This window comes from Dipodomys merriami, unplaced genomic scaffold (genome assembly GCF_024711535.1).
Source record: "Dipodomys merriami isolate MVZ:Mamm:240054 unplaced genomic scaffold, mDipMer1.0.p SCAF_26, whole genome shotgun sequence".
Classification (NCBI taxonomy): domain Eukaryota; kingdom Metazoa; phylum Chordata; class Mammalia; order Rodentia; family Heteromyidae; genus Dipodomys; species Dipodomys merriami.
Window position 1 is genome coordinate 8,639,820 of NW_027204048.1, and position 22,010 is coordinate 8,661,829.

At 42.2% G+C, this 22,010-nt stretch overlaps 1 protein-coding gene across 2 annotated transcripts in view; it reads right to left on the reverse strand.

Annotated features, from left to right (window-relative positions):
* The window catches only part of Rcl1 (RNA terminal phosphate cyclase like 1), a 59,865-nt gene extending 55,212 nt beyond the window's left edge, over window positions 1–4,653 (reverse strand). For both annotated transcript variants that reach the window (XM_070035655.1, XM_070035656.1), the window contains exon 1: window positions 4,327–4,653. In XM_070035655.1, coding sequence (XP_069891756.1) covers window positions 4,327–4,462 — 136 coding nt within the window. In that variant the 5' untranslated portion in view covers window positions 4,463–4,653. The remainder of the gene's footprint in view (window positions 1–4,326) is intronic.
* Between the last annotated feature and the right edge of the window lie 17,357 nt (window positions 4,654–22,010).

Here is a 22,010-nt window from a genome sequence, read left to right on the forward strand (position 1 = left end):
ATAAAGTAGGGTCCTAATCAACAATGTTTAATCCATACTTAGCATGTTAAAAGTCATTCTAACACCAAATCAGTTAAGCTGTCAGTTAACAATCCCAAGTCCCAGGACACAATGAGAGGGAAAACAACAATAACAACAAAGACAGATACATTCTTTCAGAAGATCCAATTTATGAACAGCCAGATTTCTCCCCCAAAACAGTGAACCAACTAGCCAAAAAAATGTGTTCCTTTTCAACAGGACATTTTAAAGGCTTCTGTTGATTAAAATTCTACTTCGCTCTTCCTCATCAGAATCTCACGTAAACCATGTGTAGCACTACCTTGAGACCAAATGAGCTCCTCAAATTTCACAGGTGGTAACACTGAGGCTTAGTCTCCTGACACACTAGGGCTCTTGCCCAAATCCACTGCTTCTCCAATTCCCAGAAACAATTATCTTTCTCATGGAATTCTTTTCTATTTAGGCTTCACATTCCATACAATCTCTTGAGTCAAATGAACTCTCAAGTCATGGGCTTTATGATATGCAGAGACAAAAGTACTTGGGACAGAGCTTTATGATGCTGATAAGGATAGTCAGTATAATAAAGTTTACTTTTAAAAATGGTACAAAATACTGTCTATTGTGAAGTTAGACAGAGGAAAATAAGTCTCCAGGCTGGAGCTGGATGAATTCTCACTGAATGTTTAACTCAGAAGCTTTCTATATCTTGGCTTTTTATCTTCAGCAAAATGACATTTCCTCTTTAATGTCAGGAAGCATATAATGATATAGTGTAATTGACGCTGACTATATAATAGCCCAGGATGGCCTAGAACTCAAGACCCTGCTGCCTCAGTCTCCAGAGTGCTGTATACTACACCAGGCCCAACGTGAATACGTCAATCACTGAAAGCATTCCAGCATCAATTTGAAGACTCAAGTTCTTCTCATTAACTACAACGTCTCTGGATAGGAAGGGGATAGTGAACTCCCAGAGTTTGACCTAGGTCTGTCTCCTTGAGAATCCTTGCAGCTTTCATTTTGTTGTTCTGCTGTTTTGCTTTGCTTTGCTTTGCGACAGCATCGCACTCATTAGACTACGCAGGCTGTCCTCAAATTCTCTATGTAGTACAGGCTGGTCTTGAACTCATGATTCTTCTGCCTCAGTCTCCCACCTGTTAAGATGACAGATATGCACCACTACACCTAACTGTTGGGCAGTTTTCTTAATGCCACAGGCTGCTATTCCTAATCATCAAGGATATGGGAAAAGAAAGGTTTTAACTATTAAAATATAGTCATTTTCAACATCAGCACAACTGACTTTTGGACAGAATAATTATTGCGGGAAACTATCCTGCCTCATAGAATATTTAGCGGTACGCTGGTCTCTGCCTACTAGATGTCAACACCAAAACAACACTCCAGGTTGAAATAACCAGAAAGGTCTCCAAACACTGCCAAATGCCCTTTGTTGAGCAACTATACCTCTAGCTGACAATCACAGCATTCACAAAGTACATACAGATAACTAGAACTGGTCAGCTAAATGAAAAAAACTGAAAAGATATAATTCTCTTTAAAGTTCTGAAAAGTTTCCAAGCAAAAACAGGAACAGATTCAGGATTCAATCCAAGGTCTAATACTAAACCTAAACTCTTAACTGACAAGCTATTATGACCATGACCACTTTTACCATGGTGAAATAAAGAAAATAAAGAACGTCTTTACTTAAGAATCATTTCCTTCACCTATAAGGATCCTCACAGCACTCACTCCATCCTACCTATCAAGACACAAAGAGATCCACAAAGTTTTCCTTTGTAACTTCGCAGGCCAGACTCTGCTTTTTCTACTTCAAGTTACTCAAATTCTTCCTGCTTAGATAGCAAGCCCCTGAAGAGCAGAGGCAAACCTCACATCTTATGCCCCTCAAAAAACTTTGCACATAAACAGGCTCAATAAACTTTTTCCGAATGGTCCTGAGGTAGAAAGCCTCCCATAAAAATGCCTATTCCTCTCAGTCCACTCCATGGGGGATGCTGGAGTACTTTGGGCAGATGTTATTCTTGTATCTGGCCAGAGGTTTCACTGAAGATCTTACTGGATATTCCCTGAGTTGTTTCCAACTGTCATAACCTGAGTCAGAAAAAAGCAGAAAGAGACAACTAGCAACACAGCCTGTTGGTTATATCTCTCATCAAGCTACCAGGGCTCACAACTTTCTATTGTATAGCAATGTATTTGTTGTTTAAAAAGAAAAAAAAAAAAAAAGTCAGGGAGGGAAGGGATGGTAGGGGAAAAACAAAGGAGGAGGTAACAATGCCCGATAGAAATATACTCATTACCTTACTCATGTAACTGTAACCCTTCTATACAGTATTTTTACAAAAAAAAAATATATATATATATATAAAAGAAAAGTCTTCATTCTAAGGCACCTCTATTCAAAAGAAAATCCAGAGTTCATAGAAAATAGAAGCCCTTCTTGTATGTATATTCTTGTATGTCTCTAGACTAATCTGGAGTTCAAAAATGAAAAAGATCAATGTGAACACTAATCAATCACTTTTCACAAGGCCAGACTGAAAAGAAGGGTGACAAAGTCACTGCACAAATAACAGTGATCTTTCCTTAACTGGCTCAGCTTTCCCTCTCTCCTTCCTTCTTAGACAGGATCTCACTGCATAGCCCAGGCAGGCCAAATACTTAGAAGCATCCCTGTCTCAGTCTCCAGAATGCTAGGATTACAGCTGTGTATCACCACATCCAGCTTTCCACCTCCAGTTTCCAAGTAGTACACAGAGCACAGGAACTATATGCGCAAGCTTTTCCTAATATCACCCTCATCACTGTACATAAATAAGATCTTGTGGATCTTTCCTTCCCAATCTTCTACCTTCATCAGCTGACATAACACTCCATCCCACCATATGCAACAATCTCCCTTAAAGAAATGCAGCAATAGCATAGCGGGCCACTGCTGGCTGACACCAGTAATCCTAGCTACTCAGGATGCTAGATTTGAGGACTATGTTTCAAAGCCAGCCAGGATAGGAATGTTTGTAAGACTCTTATCTCCAATTACCAGCAAAAAAGCAGGAGTGGACCAGTTTTTCAAATTGTAGAGCACTAGCCTTGAGCAAAAAAAGCTCAGAGACAACACCCAGGCCCTGAGTTCAAGCACTAGTACTGGCACCAAAAAAAGAAAAAAAAGAAAAGAAAAAAAGACAGAAGTAGAACTATCAAAAAAAAAAAAAATGTATTCAGACAGATGATGAAATGGACCGGCCACCGAATACAGGAGCCAGAGAAAAGTTAAAGGTATCATCCTGACCGAGGAAGTTTCTGTGACTAACCACACACCTTTGGTTTTCTTTTGTCCACTGTTGGAAAAATCAGTAATAAGTCTTCAAAGGCATATGCCTATGATTCCAGAGGACCAGCCAAAAATAAAAACTATTCTGATTTGAGAGACTTAAATGTGGTCTTTTTTTTTTTTTAATGGTATCTAGCTCTGTGGGACAAGAAGGGAGCTTACAAAAAATCTACAGTTGACTGCTTGCGTGAAGTCAAGACACGTGGGCCTACCTAGTGACCCATCCATGTCCAGATTCACTCCGGGCCTATCAATCACACGTCCTGATGGACACAAACACATTCTTCTTTTAAATTCTCGAATTCACACCCAAGGAAGGCGGAGCAGCCGAGCCACACGAGCGTGGGGGCGGCGCTGCTTTTGGAACCAACCCGTGGTTATTTTTTTTTTCCTCTCCAGATGCTCCTGGACCACAATTCGAGCCCACCGACTCTTCCCCCCCCCCTTTTGGGGGAGAGGTTTGTGGCACTGAGTGGCGGACGCGAGAGGGAGCTGGCAATAACACGTCAGACTGGGAAACGTGTGCATGTTTACTACCAGCGCCCCGCAGTCGCTCCGCACCCCGAGACGCCCGGGGGGCCCCCCACGTCCCTCCCGCGCGCCAACCCCCCCCGCACCCCAGCCCCCCGTACCCCGAGACGCACGGGGGTCCCCGACGTACCCACCGCGCGCCAGCCACCCATCCCCCCGTACCCCAAGACGCCCGGGCCCCCCACGTCCCCCCCGCGCGCCAGGCCCCCGACGTCCCCCCCGCACCCCGAGACGCCCGGGCCCCCCACGTCCCCCCCGCGCGCCAGTCCCCCCGCACCCCGAGACGTCCGGGGCCCCCCACGTCCCCCCCCGCGCGCCAGCTCCCTCCGCACCCCGAGACGTCCGGGGCCCCCCACGTCCCCCCCGCCCCGCGCGCAGCCCCCGGCCGCCCGCTCACTCCGAACCCCGTGCCGCCCCCCTCAGGTACGCACCGCGGAGGCCCGGGCTGTCCTCTCGGGCCCGAATCTTCCGGATCTTGACGGGGCGGCCGCTCAGGGTGGACAGGACCAGCCGCTGTCGTAAGAAGTTGCAGCCCGCGTAGCCGAGCGAGTGCGCCGGGGTCGCCATGTGCGCGCCCGGACGCCGAGGCGCCGGCCACCCCTCCCCTCCCCGGGCGCGAGACCCCGAGACTTCGGATGGGGCAAGCGGATCGCGACCCCCGGCGACGGGGACGGTGGCGGCCCCGGGTGGCCGCCCTTTAGTCCCGCAGATGCCGTAGCCCCTCAGCGCGTCCACGTGGTTTGGAACAGGAAGACGGAGTAGACCAGACACCGGGGTCAGAGGGGAGCGGGGCGGAGCCAGCGGCCCCCTTCTGCTTCCCCGCCCAGTTGTGGAGAGGGAGGCGGCGGCGGTGGGGGCGGGCGGCCGATTGCTCCGGGCTACGCTTTCTATTGGTCCTGTAAAATCAGGGCGGTGCCTATTCCGGGCTACCATTGGCCCACGCTGGAGCTGGGCGGTGCCCAGACCTCGATGAATTGGCCAGTAGTGGAGATGGGCGGAGCCTAGGTCCCCGGCAACAGCGCACGTAGTGGGCGGGGATGGAGGATGGAGGGAGGGATGGAGCGCGTACCCGCTGCCTGGGAACCCAGGCGCGGAACTGGCTGGTCGGGTCCGTGTTCGGTGGTTTTCCCGGAGGCGGGAGGAAGCTCCCGAGGAGGCGGGGGACTCCAGTGAATCGCCTACCACCGTAGCAGCGCCGCGCACGGCAGCCAGGCGCGAGGATGATACAATCCTAGATGAGCCGGCAGAGCGCGCGCCCTGCCGGGGCGACGCCGACACCGTCCCCGCTGTCCGTGGCAGAATAGCCGCCTTTGGTCGCTGGGGGAAAAGCCTAGCAGAAAACGCCAAGCGCAAAGTAGCTGGGACCCGAGTTCGGGAAACCGATCGTGGCTCACCGTAGGAGACCCACCTCGCTTTGTCCTGTTCCGTCGGTGCCTTCGTTTATGTTCCTTGAGCTTCACCTCTGAGCCTCAGAATAGTTGCAGCAACTTCAAACATTGTCTCTACAGAGAGAAAGACAAAGAGAGACAGACAGAGAGACAGAGATAGAGACAGACAGAGAGAGCCTCTTCCTCTTCTCCATTCTCCAAACGTGCAAATATTCTTGACTATTGGGTGATTCCACTTCTCAGACTTTCAGAGATGCCCAGTTACCTACCAGCGTGAAAGTTCAGTGTCATCATTACCTTAAGTTTGTAGCCGTAATTAAACAAAATTCCCCAGAGCAGGAGTTCCAGAATGCACCGTGGGGCATGGGGTGAGGGGTGTATGTTCAAAGAGTGGGTGCTGGAGTAAGATCAAAAAGTGTAACCCACCCCAAACGGTAAGAATCGGGGTAAGAATCCGTTTTGAAATATAAGGAGGACAGAAAGAAGGAGATCAGGTTAATTTAAACGTGACAGAATCAGCCCTGAGGGTAACTGCGAACCTATTGTATTAATGCTGTTTATTGAGATGGCATTTTAGGGAGCTATAGACAGCATTTGAAAACTCCAGGGGCCCTGAAGACTCCCCTTATTGCTGTTGTGTGGGATGCTAAAGCAAGGCATGGAAGTGCCACAAGGGTGATCTTTTTGTGTGAGTGCCTATACTGAGGCTTGAACTCAGGGCTTTGAGTTCTCACTTGGAGTTTTCCACACATGGCTCTGCCACTGAGCCACAGCTCTACTTTCAGCTTTTCGCTGGTTAATTGGAGATAAGAAAGAACACTTACAAAAGTAACTAAGTATGTAAATATAAATGATGTTAGTATTTATGCTTACAACATTTTTTCCTTTTTTTTAAAGGCAAACAATACCTAAGTCAATAACTAAGTATCTATGTTATAGGATATACAATGAAGGAAGGTATAAATTGTAACAATAACAGCATAGAAGGAGAGAAACAAAAAGAATAGTTAGTGAAATTGAGTTAGAACTTATTTAAAATAGGCTGCCAATAGATACTATTATTCATTTCCAGTTCAACACTAAAAATTAAACAATATATAGTAAATACATAGTAAACTGACAAAATAATTAAAATTATACAATAGGAAATACCTATTGAACTCAAATACATAAGAGGACTGGAAGGAGAAAAGTAAAAGACCTTCAGACAACAAAATAGCAAAGTCTTCCTTATTGATGATTACATTAAATATGAATAGATTAAACTATCCAGCTAGGAGGTAGAGATTGGTAGGAGAAAAACACATGATCTAATTACATGTTTTTGCCAGAAAAAGACAACTCATGGATTTTTGAGAGAGGAATCTTGCTATGCTACACAGGCTGACCTCTAACTCCTGAACCTCCTGCTCTGCTGCTTGAATGCTAGGATTGTAGGCATGTGCCACCACACCTGGCTTCATTTTATACTTACAAAACCACAGTTCAAGTCAAGTGCCATTAGCTCACGCCTGTAATCCTAGCTACTTAGGAGACTAAGATCTGAGGATCACACTTCAAAGCCAGAAGGACAGGAAAGTCGGGGACACTCTCATCTCCAATAAATCACGGGAAAATCAGAAGTGGCCCTGTGGCTCAAGGGGTAGCCTTGAGCTGAAGAGCTGAGGGACAACTCCCAAGCCAGTGGTTAAGCTCCACAACCGACCAAAAAAACAAAAAACAAAAACCACAGTTCAGGGTTAGGAATGTGGCTTAGTGGTAGAGGGCTTACCTAGCATGCATGAAGTTCTGGGTTGGATTCCTGAGTACCAGATAAACCGAAGTAGCACTGTGTTTCAACTGGTAGAATGCTAGACTTGAGCAAAAGAAGCGCAAGGACAGTGCTCAGGCCCTGTGTTCAAGCCCCAGGACTGGCAAAACTAGGTAAATAGATAAATAAGTCATAGTTCATTAAAAATCAAGAGATAGTCAGTTAATGGATTGTCAAAATGTGGTTTACAATGAAGTATTACTCAGCAATATAAAAGGAATGATACACTCAGAATACACTGACAGTAGAATATTTACTTGGCAATAAATAATAAATAAAAGCATTATGTTAAGTGAAAGAAGCTGTGCACAAATAAGTATCCATATTTATATTGGTTCCATTTATAGGAAGTATGCAAAACATGCAAATCTATAGAGACAGAAGAAAGCATATTAAAAAGAAGCAAAAAAACCCACTAGAAAACCAGAAGTGGTAGTAAAGCAATAGCGTTGAACTAAAGAGCTCAGGGTCAGCGCCCAGGCCCAGAGTTCACAACCTACACACACACACACACACACACACACACACACACACACACACACACACACATGAAAAGAAAAAGAAAAAGGAAATCCAAACTCTTGTTCTAGTTGTTTAGCAAAACCATCAAGAAGAAACTTTGTAGCCAGGTGCTGATGGTTCACACCTGTAATGCTACTCTGGAGGCTGAGATCTGAGGATCACAGTTCAAAGCCTAACAGGAAAATCCTTATGACCCTTATCTCCAATTAACCACCTAAAAACAGGAAGCAGGGCTGTGGCTCAAAGTGTTAGAGTGTTAGCCTTGAGCACAAAGCTCAGGGATAACATCTAGGCCCTGAGTTCAAGCCCTGGGACCAACAAAAAAAAAAAAAAGAAAGCAAAAGAAAGCAAGAGAGCAAGAAAAGAAAGAAGGAAGGAGGGAAGGAGGGAGGCAGGGAGGAAAGGAAGGACAGAGGGAGGGAGGGAGAGTCAGAGAAGAGACAGAGAGAAAGGCAGAAAGGAAGGAAGAAAGGAAGAGACAGAAGAGAGAGAGAGAAAGAAAGGAAGAAAGAAAGAGAGAGACACACAGAGAGAGAGATAGACAAAGAATAGGAAGAAGCAGCTACCTCTTTCCCTACAGCACCATCAAATTTTGAGAAAGTCTCTGGCCCTGCTTGGGTAAATGCCTGTTTCTGAGTCAACCTATAATCTAGAGAAATATGGTACTCTGAACAACCATGTCTGGGTCTCATGCTCTATGTTGTGAAAAAAAAAAGTATCGGTGCATCTCTAATGGCAAGAATTGTTGAATAATGGAGTATCTCTCTCAAAAAATATTAAAGTTATCATCAGAGGAAAGATGAGATGTTAAACAGGCCAAAACAATAGGTGGCCAATTCATCAAATCTACATGAGACCCAACAGAGACTCAAGCACCCAGAATCTTTTCATAGCTTTGTGGAGTTGAAACATCTTAATATGTGGCTATTTTGCCAAATCAGTTCAATTCTATTGGTCATCTTTTCATTACAGAAACACAATACCTGATAAAATCAATTCAAAGAATGCTAGGCTTCAGAGCCTGCAGTCTCTTGGCTTGCTCCATTGGTCCAGGCTAGTGATAAAGCAGAATGTCACAGCGAAGGAGTGGCAAATGAAAGCTATATACCTTTTGGCTTCTTGGAAAGCACATCCAGGGAGGAAGTGAGCAGAGACAAGATATCCCTTTCAAAGGTATACCACCAGTGACCCATATCCTCTAATTAGTCTCTACTTTCTATAGCCCACTCAGTTATGAACTTGTCAATGGGTGAATCCATTTATAACTATAACAATCCATCCAATCCAATCACCCCCTCAATAGTGCCACAATCTGAGAACCAAACTTTTAGCAAGTGAGTCTTTTGAGGGATACTTTATATCCAAAGCATAACAAATTCCATTAATATTTATCTAACATCTCGAAGAGTGTAAGAGTCAGTTGTGCTGGGAAAGGTGCAATTATCCATGATGAGCAACTGGGAATATAGAGTTGAGCAAGACACCTGTGTGTGTGTCAGTGAAGGTATATATATGTATATATAACATATATGTATACATAAACATATTAAAACATATGAATTTAAATATAATAATAGTATACATAATACATATAATATATACTATATAAGTACAATGTATAAAATAAATATAATATATACACACATATATATAATTCACCCAAGATATCTTATTAAAGATAAACATTCCTGGGATACAACTGAAGGTGTGCTGATTTGCACAAGTAGAGTCAGCTGTAGAAATGGGTGTCTTAAAATAAATTGCCTAGCTGACCATTCTGCAGGGGGCTCAAACTGCTCTGTGCAATTCTCTGGTGCAGAAGCACATGGAGAATGGATGATATGCAGCTTCTGAGAGAAGCTGTGTGACCAGCACTACTGCCTAGGAGGAACAGAGGAAGCAGTATCCTTATTTAGCTTTCTTCAGGCAGTCATAGGATATAGTTTCTTACAGAGAAAATGCTAAGGGTTATGTCTAGCCTACTGTGAGTGTTTCTGATTTTGATGAGCCTGAGGATATTTAAGAGATGAGAAGCTCTTTGTCCATGGCCTTTGTTCATTTGCTTGGAACAATCCTATTTATTTGATCTCCTTTAATCCCATAGAGGATTCTCAAGTGGTAGAAGTAAATTTACCCTTCTGAGTTTATCCTACCATTTAGTACTTTATAACTGAGAAACTTCATCTTTCTAATGATCCATTTAAATTGTTTCAATAAATCTTTTGCAGCCCTTGTTAGAATTTTGACAGAAACCTGCTAAGAGAGACTGAGCCAGAACTATGCAGCCAAGTGACTCTCCAGATGCTAATATTCAGAAATGGCAAGGCAGTCATGTTTTACAATCATAAGGCTAGCTCAGGCCAAAAAAAAAAAAAAAAAGTTCTCAAGACTCTGTGTCAACCAATAAAAATCTGAGCAAGGAGGAACACCTGTTAACCTGGATGCAGTGGGAAGTGTAAATAGGAAAATCATACCCAGATCTGTCTGGGCAAAATAATGAGTTTCTATCTCTTAAAATAACCAGAGAGGGGCTGGGAAGGTGGTAGAGTGTTTGCCTTGCATGCATGAGGCCCTGGGTTCGATTCAAGCAGAAAAGCCAGAAGTGGTGCTGTGGCTCCAGTGGTAGCGCACTAGCCTTGAGCTGAAGAGCTGAGGGACAGCACCCAGACCCAGAGTTCAGGCCCATAACTGGCAAAAAAAGTAAAAACATAACCAGAGGAAAAATATTTACCAGCAATATATCAGACAAGGGCCTAATATCCATTATGTACAGAGAACTCAAGAAACTAACTAATGAACTAATGTTCATCATCCCTGATTGTAAAGGAAATACAAATAAAAATAACCCTGAGATACCATCTTACCCTAAAAGAATGGCCCATATCCTAAATTCAGCCAATGACAAATGCTGGAGGGGAAAGAAGAACCCTACTTCATTGCTGGTGGAAAGCAGTCTGGAGGCACCTCAGAAAGCTTAATATAGATCTCCCCTATAACCCAGACATACCATTCCTAGGCATCTACCCTAAACAACAGGAACCAGAATACAAGGACACATGCACCTCCATGTTTATTGCAGCACTGTTCACAATAGCCAAGATATGGAAACAACCCAGTTGCCTCACTACTGATGAGTGGATCCAAAAATTGCTGTACCTATATACAATGGAATGTTATGCCGCCATTAAAAAGGACAAAATAATGGCATTTGCAGGGAAATGGATGGAACTAGTGTGAATTATTTTGAGCGAGGTAAGCCAAGAACAAAGAGACACACGGTGCATGGTCTCCCTGGTATGTGGATGCTAAAGCCAAATGCAAGGAGATATGAAAAAGTAAAGAGAACTGGAGAGAAACAAAGGACAGCCACTCATTTTGTTGTATCATTGCTAAATGACTCCATGTATACTATATATATGCACGCAATGGAGGGAAGAGAGGAGGAGGACACAGAATAAATGGGAAATGGAACAACATACAACAAAGGAGCCCATCAGCCGCACTGGACATAGAAGAAAAAGAACGATGCAACCCAAAGACAGTGATGGGAAGGGAAGAATGAGAGGGAAAGAGGGAACAGCCTACACTAAGCAGAAGAAAAGAAATGTAATCATCACCTGATGTGGAAGAAATAATTATATTGTCAAAACTCATAGAATTCACAAACTTTATAGACCAGGATAATGACAATTTGCCTTGTGAAGGTTAAAATGTGTTTGTGACTTTAACTAAGTATCACTATTCCATGATACTGTGAAATATGTGAAATTTATGTAATCACTTAATCTCAACTTAAAAAAGAAAAGTGAGAGAAGGGATGGGTTAGGAGAGATGGGTGACAATGTTGTCAGACCTGCATCTTATATTTATATACTGGTTTGTAGAAGGGGAACTTCTATATACAGCTAGTTAAAGATAATAATAATAAAAATGACTTTTTAAAAAAGGTATTATATTCTCCAGTTCGTTGAATGGTAGCCCCATTGTACAACAACTTCATGAGAATAAAAATATAACAACAAAAAAACAAAAGAACCAAAGTTTCTGATACTCTGTAGTTTTAGAGGGCAAAAAAAAATCCTTTCAATAAGAAAACACTAGTAAAATAAACGAATAAATAGATACAACTGGAACAGCTAGGCATTTCTCTGTGGTGTGGCTCACATGTGTATGCCTAACTACTCAGGAAGCTGAGATCTAAGGATTTTGGTTCAAAGCCAGCCCAGGAAAGAAAGTTTATGAGACTCTTACTTTCAATTAACCATCAAAAAGCTGGAAGGGCAGCTGTGGCTCAAGTGAGAGCCAAAAGGCTCAGGGTCAGCACTCAGTCTCTGAGATCAAGCCCCAGGACAGGCACAAAATAGAATGAAATAAATAGCCAGAGTCAAAAGAGCTGGAGATATGGCTCAAGAGGTACAGCACCTACATAGTCAGCGTAAAGCTCTGAGTTTAAACCCCACTACCACCTCTCTCCCTCCACCCCCCTCCACACACACACATGCACACACACACTCATACTGCACATGGGAGAGATTTTTTTCTTTGTAGCTCAGTGGATGAGAAGAGTCAAGTTAACAAAGGTAAGGCTGTATTCTAAGAATAAAAGAAGACGAGTATCAGGATTCAAGAAAGAAGTGATAGGAGAGCTAAAAAGCATGGAGAAATGGAAACAGAAAAGTAGGCAACAGGGCACAATTCCATGATCCATGGGGAAGCTGTAACCATAGAGTAGAGCACTAAACTTGAGCACAAAAGCTCAGGCCCTGACTTCAAGTCCTAGGACAAGAAAGCAAACAAGCAAGCAAGAAAGAGGTAGGGAGGGGAAGAGAGAGAGAAAAAAGAAAGAAAGAAGGGAAGGAATGAAAAGAACGAAAGGAAAAGAAGAAAGAAAGATGAAGATCAAAAGGAGAAAGGAAGACAAAAAGAAAAAGAAAGAAGGAAGAAAGAATGGAAGAAAGAAATGAAAGAATGCACCATACAAAGAATCATTGAAACGAAGAGTTGGTTCTTTGAAAGGATAAAAAAAAAAAAAAGACGGCTGGGAATGTGGCTTGGTGGTAGAGTGCTTGCCTAGCATGCATTAAGCCCTGGGTTCAATTCCTCAGTACCACTTAAACAGAAAAAGCTAGAAGTGGCACTGTGGCTCAAGTGGTAGAGTGCTAGCCTTGAGCAAAAGAAGCTCAGGAACAATGCCTAGGCCCTGAGTTCAAGCCCCAGGACTGGCAAAAAAAAAAAAAATTGACAAACCTTTAGCCAAATTAATGAAAAGAGATATAATTTAATAAACCTAGTGACAAAAAAGGTGATATTAATACTGATACCAGCAAAATACAGGAGATCATGAGGAAACACTGACATTACAACAAATTGAGAAAGCTAAAAGAAACATAAATTTATAGGCACATTTGATTTGCCAAAACTGAACCAAGAGGTTATAAATAATCTAGGTTCTTCTTTTTCTTTTTCTGCTGCTGCTGCTGCTGTATTACAGTTTGAACTCAGGGCCTTTTTCTTGCTAGTGGTTGCCTAACATTTGATCCATTGCCCCCAGCTCTACCTAATATAAACAATCTAAGCAGATTAATAACAAGCAATGGGATTGGAACAGACATAAAAAATTTTTTCCAACAAAGGAAATCCCTGGTTGTGATGGATTTACTGATGACTTTACTAGACTTTTAATGAAGAGGTAACACTAACGTACCTCATTTTATTTTGTAAAACAGAGAAGGATTTTGGAAATGAACTATACAGCTTTGTGGGGAGGGAAGTCAGGAGGGGAAAAACTGAGAGAGAATGATGTACTCATTACCTCATGTAACTGTAACCTCTGTGTACATCACATTTACAATAAAAGTTTAAAAGAAAATAGAGAATGAATGTTACAAAACTCATTCTGTAGAGCCATGGTTGTCCTGATACCAAACCAAAGTAAGAATACAAAGAAAAAAAACTATCATAATTTTTTTTGATGAACATAGATGTAAAAATTCTCAATAAAGGGGCTAGGAAGGTGGCTCAGTGGCAGAGCGCTTGCCTTGCATGCTCAAGGCCCTGGGTTCGATTCCTCAGCACCACATAAGAAAAAAGCCGGAAGTGGCGCTGTGGCTCAAGTGGTAGAGCGCTAGCCTTGAGCTGAAGAGCTGAGGGACAGCGCCCAGGCCCAGAGTTCAGGCTCCACAACTGGGCCCAAAAAAAAAAAAAATTCTCAATAAAGTACTCGCAAACTGACTTCAACAATACTTTATCAGTCATGAGCCAGTTGATTTCATTCTGGGGATTCAAGGATGGTTCAATACCCCCAAGCAATACATGTAAATACAACTCGTAAATAGAAGCAAAGAAAAATAAATCATACGATCATCTCAATCAATGGAGAAAAAAATTGATAAAATCTAGCATTGCTAGATACAGTGACTCGTGTTTGTAATCCCAGCTATTAGGGAGGTAGATATTGAAAAGATTTCAGGCCAAAAGTAAAACATTGTGTTAAAAAATAAATTTTTTAAAAAGCAAAACAATGAAATATTAAGAACAATGGCATGCACCTATTATTCAGCTATGCAGGAAGGACAAATAGAATTACAGTCCATGCCATCTAGGCCATAAAAGAAAAACACTGTGCAAAAGATAACCAAAGCAAAAACAAAACAAAAGGCAAAGGGTATGCATGGAAAAGTCTTGAGTTCAAACCCTAATACTGACCCCCCCCTCAAAAAAAAAGTTAAAATTCTTTTGATAAAAAGCTCTGGTGAAATTGGGGATAGAAGGAATATACCTCAATCACTAGCAGCATTATCCAACAAAACTATGGCTAAAACTATGCTGAATGGGGGGGAAATTGCCTTCCTCTAAATGAGGTAGACAAGAGAGTCCATTTTTTCCACTCTTATTGAAAAGGATGTTTAAACTTTTAGCCAGAGCAATAAGGCAAGAGAAAGAAGTAAAAGTGACATGGAAAGAAAAGTAGTAAGTAAAATTCTTCCTAATAACAGATGATATGATCCTGTATTTATAAGCACCACCAGAACACGCCTAGATTTGATAAACACTTACAGTGAAGCAGTATACAACTTTCAGTGGTTTCTCTGCAGAGAAACTATGAACAAAAGAAATCAGAAAAGCATTCCTATATGCAATAGCCTCAGAAGAAAAAAAAATCTAGGAATAAACTGAACCAAGGCAATTTTCCTTAGGTTTGAGCAGTGGTTGCTTCAGGTCCGCAGGAGTTGAACAGTTTCACAGGAGTTCTTGCACCCAGTACCCCTATAGTCTGATGTTTGTAGTCACTTCTTACCAAAGTACTTTGTCAGCCAGTGGCCCCAGGGCCTGGCATTAATTGTGTCTTGATGGGAGAAGAGCTATAGGTTAAACTTTTCTACTTATCAGTTACACATCACCAATGAACTTCCTGAAGAATCTTTGACAACTACTCTGCCCATATTATGGTAGTAAACTGGTGAATCTAGGCTTGTAAGATAAAACTGGTCAAGAAGATATACATGAGAGAGCTGGCCCAGGACCAGCAGAAAAAAATTGTTTAAAAGAAAGGGGAAAAAAGATGTACATGACAGATTGCACTTCATCTCCTGTTCACAAACAGATGTATCCTTGTGTGTATGCTGCTACTGGGCCTTGAACTCAGCGCCTGTGCACTGTCCCTAAGCTCTATGTGCTCAAGGCTAGCACTCTATTACTTTGAGCCACAGCTACACTTCTGGTTTTCTGGTGGTTAATTGGAAATGAGAGTCTCACAGACCTCCCTGTGCTGGCTAGCTTTGAACTGAGATTCTCAGATCTCATCCTCCTGGGTAGCTAGGATTACAGGTATGAGCCACTGGTTCCCAGACACAGATATGTTCTTAACTTACTTTTCCCTTAGGTGTGTTGAATTGAAAATGTCTATGCAAAGTGGTATCCAGAAATGGGACACCATTGTCCCCTCATTCTAGGGGGAAGAAACCATCATGTTGAAGAAAATGAAGATACAAGTAAGACACAGAAGTATCTGATGCCGATCATCTTCCTTCTATGGCATAGGAATTAGCCATGGCTAAGGAGATATGTGCTGTGAATTATCTGAGATGTTCAGCTTCAATACAGCGAGGCCTTGAGTGTTTCATGAAGTATCCCAGCAGTCCTGTGGCCCATTTCTCATCAAAAGAAAAAGGAAACTAATAATAGTAAAAGAAAAAGAAAATTGCTGCTGTTAGAAATGTTTGCATCCCTCCTTCTTGGCCTTGCTCATAGAAACTTGGTATATTTTTCTCAAAAAAAAAACAAACAAAAAGAATAGGGCCTTCACACTTAATGCCAAGTTTCTGTTACGGATTAACTTTTTTTCATAAAGCCATTTTTAACCAATCAGTAACTTTATGGTTTTGATTTGAATGTAAGAATTTAAACTCACATTCTATTAAAAATTTAGCTCTAAAGTCTCACAGACAGACAGACAGACACACACACACACACACACACACACACACACACACACACACACACACAAAACCAAGGAGGTAAAAGGCCTTTACAAGGAAAACTATAACATCTCTCTCTCTCTCTTTCTCTCTCTCTCTCTCTCTCTCTCTCTCTCTCTCTCTCTCTCTCTCTCTCTCTCTCTCTCACACACACACACACATACACACACACACAATTAGAAACACTAGAAACTAGAACGACCTCCCATTATCTGTGGGTTGGCAGAACTATTACTGTGAAAATGATCACATTGCCAAAAGAAATCTCCAGATTCAATGCAGTTTCCCTGAAAATTCTAATGGCATTCTACATAGAAATAGAAAAATGAGCTAAAATTTATACTAAAACATAAAAGGTTCTTTCTTTCTTTCTTTCTTTCTTTCTTTCTTTCTTTCTTTCTTTCTTTCTTTCTTTCTTCCTCTCTTTCTTTCCCTCTTTCTTTCTCTCTTTCTTGTTGTTGTTGGTTGTAGGGCTTGAACTCTGGCCAAGTCACTGTCCCTGAGCTCTTCAGCACAAGGCTAGTGCTTGATCAACCACTTTAGCCACAGCACCACTTCAGGTTTTCTGGTGATTAATTTGAGATGAGTCTCCTAAAATATTATAGCTCTATGTGTGTATGACTAGAATTTGAACACAGAGCCTTGTACTTGCTAGATAAGTGCTCTCTCATCTACGCTAGGCCTCAAGACAGTATTCTTACAAGTTATCCTCCCTCTCTCTAGAAGAAGACTCTTTAATTTGGATGCTAAGTCTCTATGTATGATTTTAGTATTTCAATTTAACTTTCTTAATACTTTTTGTGAATGGCATGTTATTTCAACTCAAGTTTTCTATTTTCTTCCCCTAATCTGAAACCAGTCATGTTTCTCAAAGCTCTGATATTAATGAATAGGAATGAGGAATTAGGGACTGATAGCTAGCACTCATTGTTACTCTACCCTATTTCAAGACTTTTTCAGTAAACAGCGCCAGAATATTTTCCTCTCCTTTAAGAAGAAATATACCACAAGCCGGTAGTGGTAGTGCCCTGGATTTAAGGTTTTAAGTTAATCTTATTGTCCCTATAGTTGCATCTTGTTTTTTCTTTCCTATACCAAAAAATCCTGGCTTCCAATGATTTCAACATTATTACTCTTTTGCATTATTTAAAAAAACAAAAACAAAATGCAGCTTCAGACCAAAACCACCAAACTACCACCACCAATATGATTGTAGAAAATGGTTTGTAGGTTTTTGTCCTGGGCTCTGTCCCTGAGCCTCTCTGTGCTCAAGGCTAGTACTCTACTACTTGAGCCACAGTGGTACTTCAGGATTTCTGGTGCTTAATTGGAAATGAGACTCTCACAGTCTTTCCTGCCTGGGCTGGCTTTGAATCACAATCCTCATATCTCAGCCTTCTAAGTAGCTAGGATTACAGGTGTGAGCCACGGGTGCCCGGCTTCATGCTTGTTTTTAACTAACAAATATGTATGTTCTGTCTGTTTCAAGTTTACTTCTTTCTTTGTCTTATTTCAATAACCTGGTATATGCTCCAAAACCTGAACACACCACTACTTGAAACATACATTGGTGAAAGATACTCCTTAAAATCCTACAGTGTCATTATTTCCAGACCATTCTTTTTCACCCTCACTCACCTGGAAGTCCACTTGTAATTCGGGTAGACCATCCTTCAGTCTAATAACCCAGAAGATTTCATTTCGTATTCACTGAGCTCTACCCTTGCTCTCCACTTCACTACCTCCAAGTTGGTTGCTGGTAGAATGGGATTCTACCACAGTAAAGCACCTTTGATGTGACAGTCCTCTCAGAGATCAAAACCAGACGGGGAAGAATGGCTCACACTTCGGTCGGGAGCTATAAGACCAAAAAAGGGTAGATTCCCCCAATTTTGTCTTCAGGGAGAAGTATTAGAACAATGGGTTTATTGTCTCATTTCAGCTGTGATTTTTGGGACCAAGGCAGTCAGAAACCACAGAAGGGCAACCAGCTGTCATAAATTCCAAGGAATATCAACATGTGTGGACTTTTCCAAGGGAAACTTCCAAGGATTTCTGAGAACATTTAGTAACTTCTGGGCTTATCTAGGTGAAGTGGGTAGTATGTAAGGCAAGGGCTTACCCTCAAGGTAATCAGAACCAACACAGTGAGTTTGAAATACAATGAAAATACACCTAAGTGAAAAGTTAGTGCCCTAACAGACCAGTACCCTAATTATAGAAAGGTATTATATCACAGAGGAGTCTCTATATATTTATGGGGTACCCCTCAAGTTCTTTTTTTGGGGGGGGTCCGGTCGTGGGGCCTGAACTCTGGGCCTGGGCGCTGTCCCTCAGCGATTCAACTCAAGGCTAGTGCTCTACCACTTGAGCCACAGCGCCACTTCCGACTTTTTTCTTTTTGCTTATGTGGTGCTGAGGAGTCAAAGTCATGCATGCAAGGCAAGCGCTCTACCACTGAGCCACCTTCCCAGCCCCCAGCCTCTCGAGTTCTAAGACATCACAGCAAGTCAGCAAGATGGAAATTCAAGAAAGTATTTGGGTTAATTCTAATCCAAGAGTGAAGTCTGGAAACCCAGAAGTGCTGATGATATAGTTTCTATCCATAGACGAACTGGTTAATTCTCAGGAAGAACAAATGTTCTTAATGGAGTCTAAAGACAGGAAACAATCTTCTGGAGACTTACTTGCTGTCAGAAGCATGGTCCTGGATGGTAGCAAGACTAGGTGGATGCCGACCATTTGGAACATAAGTTTGGGCATTAAAAAGTGACTGTGTCAGCTGGGCACTGGTGCTTCATACCTATAATCCTAACTACTCAGGAGGCTGAGATCTGAGGATCATGGTTCAAAGCCAGCCCAGGTAGGAAAGTCCATGAGACTCTTTATCTCCAAGTAACCATTTTAAAAGCAGAAGTGAGGCTGTGGCTTAAAAGAGAAGAGCACTAGACTTGAGCAAAAAGCTCAGGGACAGTGCCTAGGCCCTGAGTTCAAGCCCCATGACCAACCAATTTTTTTTAAAAAGTGGCTTTATTCAAAGCAGGAAAAATCTGGTTTATCCCATGCTCAGATCAAAGAGCCAGAAACTGGCATCAGAGTCTGGTCATAAAGGTGCACATACAAGCCAAATAGTTCTGATTATTTCTAATACATTGAAAACCATGCAGTGAAAACTAATAAGGGTTATTAGGAACATTTATTGTACTTATAACTCAATATGGCTACCATCATGTCAAGCTAAATGCCTATAAGATCTAGCAGTAAAAAAAAAAAGTTAGGCCTATTACAGACCCTAAAGAAGAGTTAGATGGTTAGATGGAGTCAGATCAGTGATTGACTACACATGTCTCAGCAATGTACCAGCTCTAGGTTTGATATGCTAATTGTGATACCCAAGTGTCAAGTAGGTGTAGGCTTGGGCCTGGAGGTTAAATGAGGGTTAGAGATATATACATAAGAAGTCAGCACATCGGTTTGCATATATTGAACCAGCTTTACATCCCTGAAATGAATCCTGTTTGATCATGGTGTATGTATGATTTTTTGGATGAATTGTTGAAGTCGATTGGCCAAAATTTTGTTGAGAAGTTTTGCATCAATGTTCATCAAAGAAATGGGTCTATAGTTCTCTTTCTTTGATGAGTCTCTGCCTGGTTTTGGGATGAGGGTCTTGCTTTCATTGTATTTGAGGTTGATATAATTTGTGGAGGGGAAGGGAAAAAACAAATCGTTTAAATAGGGGTACAGGTGGATCCATTGCAGCAATGAGATGTACAAATCATTATGTGGAAAAATGAACTTTACAACTTTGGTGGGAGAAGGATTGGGTGGGGGGCGGGGGGAAGATGGGAAGGGCTGGGAAGGGGAAACAAAGGAGGAGGCTACAATGCTTGATAAGAAATGCACTCATTATTTTGCCCATGTAATTGTAACCCCTCTGTACAGTATTTTCACAATTAAAAGAAGTCAGCACATAACATTAAACGAGGGGTAAAGATTATGGAGAAAGAGAAGATGATTCACATAGATCACCAGTGAAGGAATAGGAGAGGGCGAGATGGGAAGGAAGAAAAGCTAGAAATGTCAGGTTTTGCAAGGAGCAGGAAAGTCGGGGTGGGTGAGTGGAGACTAGGAAAATATGGTGTCATAGGAGCCAAGGAAAGATATTTCTGAGAATTATTTGTACCAAATACCACTGTAAAGTCAAGGAAAGAGGAAAACACAGAAAGTACATGGGGTTTAACCATTTTTAAAATTCTGTACTTTGGTTCCATTTCACATAAATGATGTGCTCCATCTCTTGTTGAAGTCTAAGAGACGCATATATTCCAGTTTACTTAGGAGCATCCTCCAAAGGTCATGCTCTTGTTCTTAATCCCAAATGTATTTCTCTCCTTTCCTCTCTCTCTCTCTCTCTCTCTCTCTCTCTCTCTCTCTCTCTCTCTGTTTTGTTCTTTCTTTCTTTCATTTCTTTATTTTTAATTTGTTTCATTTCGCTGAGACCAAGTCTTACTGTATATTTCCCAGGTTATCCTTGACCTGTGATCCTCCTGTCTCAGCCTCCCAAATGCCAAGATGACAGGTGTGGCCCAGTATGCCTATCATCTAGCTTTATTTTTAACTTGCCAAGAGGAAGAAACTTTGATTCCCTGATCATTAATACATTTGTATCTATATCTTTGAAAATACCCTTCTCTGCCCACTTGAATTCTTACCAGCCCCTATCAGACACCTTCCCCAACCTGGTCAGGTAGATTCAGTATTACAGTTCACCCTGATCCTTCATGGCTGCCTGCGGGGCTTGGCCTCCGTCTAATGGCTTTTCCCAGTGGTTGGTTCAAGGAAGGGAAAGAAGGGAAAAACAAATTGTTTCTTCTCTCTTGTTGCTCTGAAAATGTCCTGCTGCATTTATACTTAGTCATTCTGAACTTGATAGCTGTTTCTACTACTACTACTACTACTACTACTACTACTACTATTATTGTCCTTAAATGTGGCGTGTTTTAATAGCACCTCAGCATAGGATCCTGGTCCTTGCTAAGAGCTGAGGTTTTACTTCTTCCTTTGTGTCTACCAGACTTTCCTCCTCCCCATTCCTCTTCTCCAGGACCTGTGGCTGAGGAAGAAAACAGCTCAGGCTCTGGCTCTGGCCTGGCCTGATAATCTGCCCAGTGGGCCAGGTCGGTCCTATCAGTCATTTGCAGGCAGATGCCTCTTTGGGGGCAAGGAGGGGGAGGAGGGAGGGGGGAGGAGTTGTCTATGAGACTTACCTTCGCCAAAAAAAGAGCATTGGGCCCAGGGCAGTCAAGTTTTCAGGCTTGAGTTTGGGGAGGGGGAGGGGGTGTAGGGAGGGGAAGATTTTAAAAGGTTAATTAGATGGCTTTTGATAGTCCATAAAGGAAACTGGCTAATAGAAATTACAGGATGGTTCCACCCTTTTGCAGAAATGACAAGCCCATTTGAAGGCATTGAGTAATTTCATAACAGGCAGTGCTGGCTGCAAGCAACTTTCCATCACTGAGGATGGTAGGGGTGATTAAGAATTCCCTCCTTTCCTGACCCACCCAACCCTCTTCTGTGGGCAGCCTCCTTCATGGCATTTTCTTGTTTAAGGCTTCGGAAATGACTCTAGCCGTACAAGTGAAAGAATGGTAGACACATTGAGAAAGGAAAAAACAAACGTGTTTTATTATGCTACATTTGAGGTCTGAATTCCAGTAAAACCACCATTTCTTCCTCCTCTCTCGCCTGCCCTAAGTGTAAGCATTTGTGTCATTACAGCACCATCTACTGGCACTTGGAATCATAGCAGCTGAACAGCAGCCTCCTTACTCGAAGTTGGGCCTTCACAGGTGCTACACATTTCACTCATTCATTCTCAACACATGTATTGTGTCATCACGTGTGCCAGGCACTAT